Source organism: Hibiscus syriacus, unplaced genomic scaffold (assembly GCF_006381635.1).
Source record: "Hibiscus syriacus cultivar Baekdansim isolate YM2019G1 unplaced genomic scaffold, ASM638163v2 tig00111402_pilon, whole genome shotgun sequence".
Lineage (NCBI taxonomy): Eukaryota > Viridiplantae > Streptophyta > Magnoliopsida > Malvales > Malvaceae > Hibiscus > Hibiscus syriacus.
Genome location: NW_024063082.1, coordinates 8,714,771 through 8,728,392, shown reverse-complemented (window position 1 = coordinate 8,728,392; position 13,622 = coordinate 8,714,771). Strand labels below are relative to the sequence as shown.

Genomic DNA, 13,622 nt, shown 5'->3' with positions numbered 1-13,622 from the left:
AAGAATAGGCCAAAACCATATCACTGATTTGATTCTCAAGCAAGAAACGAGAAACCCATTATGTCTCGTGTTGAAGCCGAATCTGTATCGTCGGCTAATGGAAATTCTTCCCTTTTTTACCCCCACTCGGTGGAGATTATCGCCGGCGAATTATCAGCCTCCTCAACCGGTGATTTGACACTTGGACAGTTATTTAAACACGCCACAGCCGACGGAACTTCGGTCGGTGAAACCAACATTGATGTCACTAAGCTGCTGCCAGTGCCACTTGTTCTTTCCTTCAACAACCTTACGTATAGTGTAAGGGTTCGTCGCAAGTTGCCGCTGTTGGGGTTCTCCGCCGCTGGAGGAGGTGGTTTAACGAAAAAGTTGCTTAATGATATCTCCGGGGAGGCGCGAGACGGCGAGATACTGGCGGTGCTCGGAGCAAGTGGGTCCGGGAAATCTACGCTCATAGACGCTTTAGCTAATAGAATAGCGAAAGGGAGTTTGCAAGGGAACATCACTATTAACGACGATATTTTTTCGTCACGGATGTTGAAAGCGATTTCTGCTTATGTCATGCAGCACGATTTGCTTTTTCCTATGCTTACTGTCGAAGAATCCTTAATGTTCGCTGCTGAGTTTCGGCTTCCTCGGACCTTGTCCAAATCCAATAAGAAAACACGAGTTCAAGCTTTGATCGAACAATTGGGATTACGAAATGCTGCCAAAACTGTTATTGGCGACCAAGGGCATCAAGGGGTTTCAGGTGGCGAACGGCGTCGTGTATCGATAGGAATCGATATAATTCATGACCCCATCGTTTTATTCTTGGATGAGCCTACATCGGGGCTTGATTCAACCAGTGCTTTCATGATAGTGAAGGCTTTGCAAAGGATTGCTCAAAGTGGAAGCATTGTTATAATGTCTGTTCATCAGCCAAGTTATCGAATTCTTGGATCAGTTGACCGATTGATAATTTTGTCTAGAGGGCGAACTGTTTATAGCGGATTAACAACGAATATGTCGTTATATCTCTCTGATTTTGGACATCCGATACCCGAGAACGAGAATAAAATCGAGTTCGCTCTCGATTTAATCTGGGAACTCGAAGAATCTTTGGAAGGGACAAAAAGCTTGGTTGAATTCAACAAGTCATGGCAAAGAAGAAACTCTGAGCCGGATAGGCAAATTTCATCACTAAAAGAAGCAATTAGCATCAGTATTTCTAGAGGCAAACTTGTTTCGGGTGTAACCATTGATGCTGGTTCAACATCCATGGTTCCCACATTTGCAAACTCTGTCTGGAAAGAAATCACAGTTTTATCGATCCGATCGATCCGAAATTCAAGAAGGATGCCGGAGGTGTTCGGTATCCGATTGGCTGCGGTTTTATTGACAGGTCTAATTTTATCATCTATATTTTGGCAACTCGATAACTCACCAAAAGGGGTACAAAAACGACTGGGATACTTTGTTTTTGCAATGTCGACGACGTTTTACACTTGTACCGATGCTTTCGCGGGTTTTCTCCTCGAAAGGTACATTTTCGTGAGAGAAACAGCTTATAATTCTTACAGGAGATTATCTTATGTTATATCAAATGCTTTGGTCGCTTTACCGGGCCTAATTGTCTTAGCTTTTGCCTTTTCGACCACCACATTCTGGACAATAGGCCTCAAAGGCGGATTTTTCGGATTCTTATTCTATTTCTTAATCATATTTGCTTCATTTTGGTCCGGAAGTTCACTTGTCACATTTATCTCCGGTGTTATCCCACATTTGAGGTTAGGCTACCCGATCATCGTTGCCATCTTAGCAATTTTCTTGCTCTTCAGCGGCTTCTTCATCAACCGTGACCAAATCCCCACCTATTGGATTTGGTTCCATTACGTATCCCTCATCAAATATCCTTACGAGGCAGTTTTACGGAACGAATTGGATAATCGGACGGAATGTTTCGTTAGAGGGATTCAGATATTTGACGGCACGCCACTCGAAGCTGTTTCCGACGCCATGAAAGTGAGATTGTTGCAGTCGTTGAGCGATACTTTGGGGACGTCGGAGATTACAAGCTCGACATGCTTGACAACGGGAGTTGATGTTTTGATGAAACAGGGAATTTCAGATTTGAGCAAATGGGATTGCTTCCTCATCACTTTGGCTTGGGGATTATTTTTCAGGGTTTTGTTTTATTTCTCTTTGTTATTTGGAAGCAAAAATAAGAGAACATGAAAAGAATTTCACTTTAATTTCTTCAATTGAAATTGGTATAGTGACTATATTTATATATATTAATGGAAAATAATTGTTTTCTTTATAATTTCTTTTTATTTAACTTCTGAAAAATAGTTTAATTCTCTATGAAACCTTATTTTTAATTTCACGATTTTTTTGTATTTTCCATTACTTATAATTTCATTTTCCAATTAAGAAAATAATTTTATTCATAAACAAACTAAAACTTGAAAAGAACATATAATTTTTTTGAATATTTTTTTTACTAGAATAAAATCATAAGTTGTAATTTACACGATTTTATTCATTTCTCCAATAAGATTGTATAAATAGTGAAGCTGAGTTTTCTTAACTCTTGAAGTAATTATTTTTATTTTTAAGTTGAATATTGGGTGGATAATTTGAAGTTGGCTTTTCTTGCTTGTTAATTAATATGTCTTATTTTGTAAGAAATTTCTCATTTTTTTTAGGTTTATAGAGCATTGAAGTAGTGTTTTGTTTTTATGTATTAACTTCACAAAAACGATTGGAATTTTTTAAATAATGACAACTGGATTTTATTATCACAAATAAAAAAAATGAATCAAAATTACAACGCACCTAATTATATAGAGGAAAATAGGACAACAATCATAGAAAAAATTATACAAAAGCAAAATTACTAAACCCAAAAATACAAAGAAAAATTGAATATTCCCTTAAGAATGGCAGCCGACATCAAAAGAATTCAATAACTTTCGTATAAATATGTAATTTTATTTACGAGTTTTGAAATATTACCATGAATATAAAATCAAAGCCTAAAAAAAGAAAGAAAAAAGAAACCCTCATATACAAGACTTCATATTATGTAAATATAACTATTAATTGTACTGATCTTATTTATAGATTTTCCCTATAGTCTAATTTTTATTATTCTCTTAATGTTTTGAATTAAGTTTTGTTCATGTGTATGTTAATTTTGAAATAGCGTAAATTCTTTTCCTTCTATATGAAATAAATACATGAATTACATGCAAATTTTTTCGACATAATTCATATTATCATTAAACAAAGAATTTAAAATAAAACGAATCTATTTGTTGTTGGTTATTCTTTCAACCAGGGTTTATTGGCATCACACATTTGGGGTTATATTTGAAAGCATGGGAAAGATAGGTAAAAGTGGTGACTAACACCAAATCCAAGATGAGACCAATATTGTTGGAAGCGTAGATGGACTATTGGTAATTTATATAACTCAAACTATTATTGATACGAGGCAAAATACGTTACAACGACGTTACCCCAATATTATAACACTACAACACTAGTTACGGCTAGTTTACAAACACAACCTCGCTATTCTAAGCTTTACTCAATTCTCTCTAATAGCTTTTCTAAGCTTTCACTCATTCATTTTTCTTTCACTTATATTACATTCATATATCACACGCATATTTATAGCAAAAATTAAACCGCCATATATGCTTCTACATTCTTCTTGCCTCCTTGAATTTGCTTGTCGTGGTGGACTTTTCCTTTTCATGTTTGCCTTGGTTTGTATGCTTAATAGTTAAGCATGTTGTCTCATTTTCCATGTGATTGTTTCTACAATAGTCTTCAATTTTCCATAGTATTTATAGCCGTTTTTTTTTTTACTTTCAACTTTCTAAAAATCAAGTTTGATTTCTAACAAATATAAGCAGGAGGAGGCTGCAATGGTGGCATTCTGAGCGGAGCCAAAAACATCATAGCGACCACCACCAACATCACTGATACCTTAATCAAAATTTTCTATATTTTTTTCTTCACTAATATATCCTTATTTATTTACAATTCGGACCAGAAAAAGCTTCTCCGAATAAGCAAAAAATAAAATAAAACAAAATGGTATGTTTCTAATTTTTTTGGGTGAATTCCATGCAATTTTAAAAATAATTGTAACTAATATTTATTTTTCAATTTTTAAGCATCTAATTGCTTGCCTATGTTGATTAGCAACCACCATTATATAGAAAAACCTGATATTTTAGTCATCTTCTTGTATCCAGCTAATCCTAGACTTCTATCTAAAAAATGTTACTAAGCCTTTAAAACATCTTGCAGTTGATTTAATTGATTGAATTGACTTTTCTAGGGTGTTTTGGTTTATAGATATGATTTGAGTTGATACGGACGTTAGATCTTATATTAAGAGACGAACTTTTAAAATTTTAAGAGATGAATTTATAAAATTTTAAAGGAAACAAAAATAAATTATCACTTAAAAATATATACAAAATTCTAAAATATATATTTGTAACATCCTCAATATCGGGTTAGTGACTAAATTGTAAAATTTCAAAATTTGGTGATTTAAAGCGGAAAAGTTGAAAAGTTCAATGATTTATTTGAAAATATTTCCTAAAGGGTTGTTAGTAATTTTTAAAAGAATTAAAGGGCAAAATGGTCATTTGACTTGGAAATGATAATAAAATGATATATATATATATATATATAGGTGGGGATAAGATGAATGAGATATTTTCTCCACTTCTCTTCTTCATCTTCTTTCTTCTTCCTCCTCCACGTGAGAGCTCAAGCAAAGGTAAGATTTCTTCGTTGTTGATTATTAGCTGAAATTTAAGTTGAGTTTTGATCCTTAGATGATAATTAAGCTTAAGGAAAGCTTAATTTGTCTTAAAATCAAAAGATGAAGAAGTTATGAAAGATGAAAGGAAATGGGTTTTTAGGTGGAATTTTGAATAAGAAGGTTTAAATGAATTTGGAGGATGAATTTGACTTGTCATCTATGAGAATAAGAAGTTAGAAGTGTTAGAATTAAGTTTGGATAACATGGAAAATTTGGTATGATTCTTAGCTTTAAGAATTTGGATGAAATATGGGAGATTATAAAGTGTTGGAATGATAGAAATTAGTTAAAGTTGTTATAGATGAATTTAGTTGCATAATAAGGATTTTATACTTGAAAATTCGGGTGAAGTATTGATGATTTTCGGGTGAAAATAAACTATTCTGGACAGGTGCATTGATGCACTATGAATGGGCACCGATGCACTAAGACAATTTTGAAGGTGCATCGATGCATTAAGGGGGTGCATCGATGCATGGATATTTCGAAGCTATTTTGTGTACCGATACACCCATAGTGCATCGATACACTCCTAAAGGAAAAGTGAATTTTTGGTTCATTAAATTAGCCTAAATTAGTAATATCAAGTTATAAGGTTTAGGCTTCTGAAAACCGTCTCGAAATTATGTTTATGTAGATGTTGAGCCTAAACAAGTTCCGGAACAATCAAAGAATTAGGATTGAATCAAAGCAAGGCTAAGGTGAGTGCAATTTAATTTGTACTTATGTATTGAATAAATAGTGGCTTGCGATGAGCCAGTGATGGAGTTACTATGGTAAGAAGTAACTCCTAAAATAATATTTGATTAATGATCGATGTGATGAATTGTATGATTATGGGATATGTGTTATAAGACAATGATCTAAGTGATTACATGTATGTATTATTACATCTTGCTTGTATTATATGTTATGTGACACTGAACTACATGAATATAGGAATATGAAATAAGCTATACGATAGGTGATATGTGAATAACATATAAATGATTTATGTATAAGTTTATATGTTATTCTATGTGCTGTGTGATGTATATATGAACATATGTGAATAAGACATGACATATGTATATGCACAAAGGAGAAATAAAATAATCTATATGAAACAACCTACGTGATTCCATGCAAAGTGATATGAACTATGTGCATATGAATATACAATAAGCGATACATGTGATATGATATGAAACATATGGTAACACATACATGTGGTATGTGATAGAAGAGAAAGAATAAGTGATGTGAATATGTGAAATGTCATAAATGATACCATGTTATGTAATATGAGAGCTAGTGGTATAGTTGGCATGCCAAAAGTCGAGGGTTTACCTATGTTCTAAAGAACATATGGACAAAATTACCTATGTCTTTCGAGACATATGGACAGAATTACCTATGTCTTTCGGGACATATGGACAGTATATCTATGTTCTAAGGAACATATGGACAGTTTACCTAGGTTCTACGGGACCTATGGACAGTTATTGAGGTTCTTTATGACCTCTGGATAGGTCCTTCGGGACATTTATATGAGCTGTGGTGACAGCATAGTGGTGCACAACCTCAATGTACTCGCATACCTTAAGTTCTCAAAACTATACATGGGCTAATACATAGACTTTAAAGAGAGTAAATAAATCAATTGATATGATATGATATGTGTTCTGTTGTGAAATGATATATGTGTTATATATGATGAATCTATGGTAAGTAAAAGGGATTAATGATAGTATTTGCAGATGTATGCCTTTCGTTTATATAAAATGTTATATGGTTATATTATATGTTTTATATGCCTCACTAAGTCAACGACTTAACTTGTGATTGTTTCACGCGTAGGTTCCAAGAAGAGGAAGATTGATAAAAGTAATGCAAGATAGGTCAGTTTCTCATTTCCAAATATCAGATCAAAAAAGAAATGTATAGTATGTATTTTGTAATAAGGAAAGTGGTCGGCATGTAAATAAAGGATTAAATCCGATATGTTCTAATCGGTTTTGAAAAGTCATACAATTGAGTTTTGTAATGTTTTAAATGCATATATGTAATGGATAGATTTTATACGGATGAAAGCTTAGATTTTTACGAAAGTTACTGTAGCAGTACATTGATACACAATTTATATTCGCAATTTTTCACTGTTCATGGTACTGTTCATATCTTATAGTACTGATCACAAATACGTATTTTTTTCTTCAAATTTTTATAATGAAACATAATTTAATAGTATTCATTATATTTTCTTAATATAAGTTTAAATGTTTAGTTATTTTGTAAAGAAATTGTTTTAAAAAGTCAATATGACATCTCGAACTCGTATTCGAGTCAGGTACGGGTTGAGGTGTTACATTTTAATTTAAAATTTTCAGGATGCCTACCTTTATGGATCCCTCTGATGCACCCCTGAATTTAAGGGTGAGATGGTCAAAGATAATTAACTATAAATATAATTGCTATGAAACACTGACAGTGAGGGAAGAGCAAACGTATGCAAACTAGTGGGAGAAAGACTTGCTACAATGAAACATCAAAGAATTGACTAATAAGTTACCAGGAAACAACCATACATATTAAAAATTTATCTTTATTGTTATAAGATTTTTAATTTTTTTTTATCATATGATCCTATGTGAATGTGCCCCATCATCTATTGACCAGTGAGATAAAAATAAAAAATCTGATAATATCAAGGGTAGTTAAAAACTCTTAGAGCTGAATTATAAACTTATGGGTTCAGAGCTAAAAAAATTTGTTACAAAGATATAATTTGATTTAATTTTTTTTTAGAATAATTAAAGATACGATTTTTTTTCATTTAATCAAGGGGTTTAATGACTTAGATTAGACTATTAATGTTATAATGGGCAAAATATACAATATATCCATTTTTCCAACGGCTCAAGACCTCTTTTTATCCTAGATTTGTCCAGTGTGGAATACATCCTAAGGTGGTCAAGACCACCGTGGTCTTGTCTAACGTGCTAAAAGGACTTAACATACTCCAAAGACGATATCTCTTGCCGCCGGCACTAAAACTATCATCGTCAGCCACCGGAGGAAACATGGGTAATGGGTGGTTTCTTCTGTTTTGCCTTCTCTTTAAATCACTTGGCTCCATCTTCTGCCGTATCTTTGTTACCTCAATCAAAGCCTTTTGTTGTTTGACTGAAGAAGAGCTTTGAGACCTACAACTTTTGGTTAATAAAGAAGAATTTGGCTTGGAATTCAGAGAGTAAAGAGAACACAAATAATATTTGTTGCTGTTGAATCGCCTGACGAAGATAAAGGAGAAAGAGAGCTACTTTGATCAGCAACAAAGCCTTGTTCTTGGATGAGTTCACCGCAGAAAACGATGTTGTTTGTATTGTTTTTTTAAAAGGGGTGTTGGGAATGGAAGGAAACTCAAAAAGTTGAGGATCATCAAGTGAAAAATGACGAGAGAGTTCGTTCAAGCTCTTCTGGATTGATGGTATAAGTATTCTTTGTATCCATTTGTTTATTTGAAAATTTTGGTAAGAAGAATGAGGTTTATATGCATGTTTGGTTGTGCTTCTAGAGGAAGCCTTTGAAAGGATGGCTTCTAGAGAGAGGAAAGATGCATTGTAGGCAACAACACTTGGTGGAAGATATAACTAAGATAAAATCAACTCTATCTAGAAAGAAATATATTTTATTCTTCATATCTTTACTATTATAAAAGCAACAACCTCCCTCTCATGACGGTGTGTTGTTTCCATATGGCTTCCGTCAATTCACAGCTAGATTAAGTAAACTCCGTCTTCCTATATGCATATGCATATGCCTATGTAATACTCGATCTTTTGGGCATGCGGCAGCCGATGGCAGATTTATGTTTGTTCACCTGAATTTTTGTTGAATAATTATTTGCTTGACTGATGATGTTTACTCTACAATTTTATTTGTACTCACTTTATATAAAAAATTTATGTTTTTAGTATATGCGTTCATACTCATAAATATATCTGGATTAGTTATTAGACTGGTAACAGCACTATTAATTCTGATTAGCTTACTGCCAAAATCATGATAACAGCCTCCGTGTTCATAAATAATATTGTTATTTGAATCCTGAGAAGCTCCTACACAAATAAAGAATCCTCAAGAGTGCAGGAACGAGTAGTGATTCTCCACCCTTCACTTATTGTTTGCGCTTCTGCTCTTTGGAACCATTCTTCACTTACCGGTAACGACTATGTTATTAGTTTATGTATAAATTAATTAAAATCAGATCTCGTAGATCAAATTACATAATATTAAACTTAATGTGTAGTTTTATAACTCATGGGACTTCAATTTTACATGTTACTTGATTTCGTGATTAATGTATGTTAATATTATAATTTTTATCAAATATGCATATATATTTTAAAAAATCATAATCATTATGTTTTACTTGCACTATGGATCGGATTGGTTTTTAAAGATAAAAGAACAAGGCAATGAATACTAAAGAATAAAAAATTTCGTGATATTTGTTTTTTTTAATTTGAAAAGAATAGCGATATTTAGATATGATCTACAATAACAAATATACGCACATAATGTGTGTTAATAAAATCACTTTACGCGTACGGGAAAAACAGCTTTACACGCGTGAAATACATCCTAACGAAGACTTGTTCATTGAATTAAAAGCATGAGCTCCGCACTTCGAAGGCCTCAACAGACTCCAAAGAAGACATCTCTTGTCTTTAACACCACAGCTGTCATCGGCGTCCGCCACCGCCATATCTCCGGTGGCCACCGGTGGAAACATGGGTAATGGGTGGTTTCTTCTGTTTTGTCTTCTCTTTAAATCACTTAGCTCCATCTTCTGCGGTATCTTTGTTACCCCAATCAAAGCCTTGTGTTGTTTGACCGAAGATGAGCTTTGAGACCTACAACTTTTGGTTGATAAAAAAGTATTTGACTTGAAATTCAGAGAGTAAAGAGAACCCAAATCATATTTATTTCTGTTGAATCGCCTGAACGAGGATAAAGGGGAACGAGGCCTACTTTGATCAGCATCGCCAGCAACAAAGTCTCGTTCTTGGATGAGTTTACCACAGAAAACGATGTCGCTTTTGGTGTTTTTCAAAGGAGTGTTGGGAATGAAAGGAAACTCAAAAAGTTGAGGATCATGACGAGGAGAGTCACAAAGAGGGAGAGTTTCTTCAAGCTCTTCTTGGTTAATGTTATAAAATGCATTTCCCTTTGCATCCATGTTTTGAATTGAACAATGGAATGTATTTGAAAAGTTTGGTAAGACGTTTTGGTTTTTATAGGTGTTTGGTTTGGGCTTCTAGCGGATGAGGTGGTTAATAGTTATGAAATGACACATGCCTTGAGAGGAACGCTTTCTAGATGGTGTGAGGGAACATTAAATTATGTAGAGGGAGAAGACTTACTAGAATCATATTTACTAATGAAACGGGGAAATTTGACTAAGTTACTAGGAAACACGACGCATACACAATAATAGTATTATATTAACTAATACAAATTGGTACAAGGTTTACTTTATCTAGAGACAAGATTTTAATACGACATATATGCTTTACTATTATAAATTTTATAATTGAATGTGTATATTTTATTTTATAATTAATAATACTTCTAATTCATTAGTCGAAAATAGAATATTTATAATTTATTATTTGAAAAATGATATTTAATAACAACAATAGAAATATAATTTAAATGTGAACAGTCAAAATATAATGATACAAATAAGATGAAAATAGATTGAACATGTCGTAACATCACAGCTTGAACATGTCATAACATCATTTGCAGAGTAGTAAATGCATCGTATACTAAAGTGACAATGGAGATCTAACAATTCTTTAATCTCTTTAAGATAAAATCGAAACATCGAGAGATCATTAAGAGAGTTATCCAATTAATAGATGATATTAAAAAAATCACTATCAATAATTACTTATGGGAACTCCAATTTAACCATCAAACGAATGCTAAAACAAATGACACGTGTCTCAAGAACACGAACATTACGGGAACCCAATAATGGAAGAGGTCGACCCTCCAATACCAAACCATGGGCATCACGAGTTAGGAGACCTACGTCACTAACAAATTTTAAATAACAGCAATTTTACTCTCTTTTTGTTGGGATCTTTTTTCAGCTTTTTAATTGGGCTGGATCTAATATTGAGTTTTCCCGATTTGGCCCAATAAAAGAAGCCCATTTTTTTTAAGATCGGTCCAATCGGTTTATCCAGTTCGTAATTTGCAGTTCAAATGTGTTTTTCTCATATCCTTGATTCTTATGATCTTATAGGGATTATGGATTGGTCTATTCGTCAATTCTCGGTTCGAATGGCCGGTTGTCTGATTCTAATAATAATGACTAAAAAGTTAATTTAATAAAAATAAAATATATTGATATTTTTACCTCTTAATTTTTTTTTATTTTTTTCTCTTTTAAATACTATTATTACATATTATATTATGAAAAATTCTACAACGTACGTCGAGCAAGGATGGGTACCGTTAACAATGGGTACCATTAAATTAATTTATAAAATTTTAAATTATAAAATACTAAACGTATAATTATAAATTAGTTAAAAATTTAAATGAAAATTAATTAAAATACAATATTTATTAAACATTAGTTTTTCGGGTAAATTATACTATTAATAACCTAACTATTTGCCCCTTTTACTTTAACCACCAATTTTTTTAATTTTGTCAATCGGATCACATAACTATTTAAATCTTGTCAATCAAATCACTTGCCGTTAAATATTAACAGAGGAGATGACGTGGTAGTCAGTAAAATTTGTATAATTACACATTTAGTCCTAATTACTTATACATTCTATTAATTCAATAAATTTAATCCTCAATCATATGGTGACATGTGTCACTATGTGATTGAATTTTTTTCTTAATATTTTTATTTAATTTAATAAATTTCCCATCAAATCAAATGGTGTCACATGTAACCAATTGAATGAATAGAAAATTAATTGAGTTAATAATCGCTGTTGGTGGGGTTTGAACCCTAGACATGAGGAGAGGAAGTAAAACGACACAACTATTGGGTTACACCATTTAAATGACAAACCTATCACGACATAATATATATAGCTAATGACAATAAAAAAGAGAAAATAACCTAATAAGAACTCCAACATGGAATAATTGAATAATACAATAATATGATATATATACACAAATATTATAACTGATTAATATTTGTATATCTTTTATTTATATTTTAAATCATTTTAATGAAAAATAAAAATAATTTTAATATATTATAATTGAAATACAACGAAGAGCTTCGTTGACTTTAAAATTTTCCTGATAGTTGAAGGTTTATTAATTAGCATTTTAACTTACGCATTGATTTGTTTATATTCCGGTTATAGTAAGAATTTTATATTTTATTATTTATTCATTATATATTTGAAGAAAGTTTGAGGTGAACTTGATTTTATTGAATTATTCTATTTTAATATAGAGTTGTTAAATAAAATTAGAATTCGATTGACGTTATAATATTTTAAAATATAAGATATGATGCGTTTAATTTAATAAAATTAGAATAACGAAGACAATTTATTAATTTAAAATATGTAAAATAATACATTTCAATTATAACATATTAAATTCACTTTTATTTTAATTTTTACATTAAATGTGATTTAAAATATAAATAAAACATATTCATTTATTAATCAATTATAATATTTGTTTATATATATTTTACATTTTTATACTATTTAATTATTTCATGTTTGAGTCCTTATCAGGTCATTTATTACTATTAACTATATTATAAATATATAAATTATGTTATGTATATTAAATAAATTTAGTGGTTCAACTTAGTGGTTAGGATGCTAAGCTTTTTAGCTTGTGTCCCAAGTTCAAACCCCACCAGCAGTGATTATTGATTTAATTTATTTTCCATTCACTCAATTGGTGGCACATAACACCATTTGATTGGATGAAAAATTTATTAAATAAAAAATATTAAAAAAAAGTCTATCACACAATGACACTTTTCACCATCGGATTGATGATTAAATTTATTAAATTAAATAAAAGTTAGAATGAAATTAATAGAATGTGTAAGTAAAGAAGTCTAAATGTGCAATTATACAAATTTTATAACTGCCACGTCATCTCCTCCGTTAATATTTAACGACAAGTGTCTTGATTGACAATGTTTAAATAGTTAGGCGACCCGATTGACACAAATAAAAAATCAGTTGTTAAAGTAAGAGGGATAAATAGTTAGGTGGTCAATTGTATAATCTACCCTAAAAACTAATGTTTTATAGATATTGCATTTTAATTACATTACATTTAGATTTTTAATTAATTTATAATTATATGTTTAGCACTTTATAATTTAATGTTTTATAAATTAATTTAATAGTGCTCATCATTAACGATGCTCATTCATGCTCATCGAGCGTGACAACATCATCTTTATATCATACATCTGTTTAAATTTGAATGAATAATAAATTTATTTATTTTAGTACGAATCAAACTGTTAAAGTGATAATTGTTATTTTTAAATATCTTACGTCTAAGCACAAAAAATTATAAAATATTTGAATTTTCATTGTTAAATGATAAAAAATGTTTAGAATAAATCATTTTAGATTAATAAAAATATTTATTTCATATTTATTTATAATTTATAATTATTTTTAAAAAAAATAATATTTTACTATTAAACTTATAATTAAGTTACTTTGTATAATTTACCTAAATTATATATGATTTTGTCATCTCTCGTAGC

General features: G+C 31.1%; 1 protein-coding gene across 1 annotated transcript; it reads left to right on the top strand.

Moving 5' to 3' along the window:
- The first annotated feature begins 20 nt into the window (after positions 1-20).
- On the top strand, positions 21-2,217 carry LOC120161735 (ABC transporter G family member 6-like). The gene has a single exon (XM_039171950.1). It carries the CDS (start codon positions 61-63, stop codon positions 2,215-2,217), a length of 2,157 nt encoding a protein of 718 aa, XP_039027881.1. The 5' UTR covers positions 21-60.
- The last annotated feature ends 11,405 nt before the right edge of the window (positions 2,218-13,622 follow it).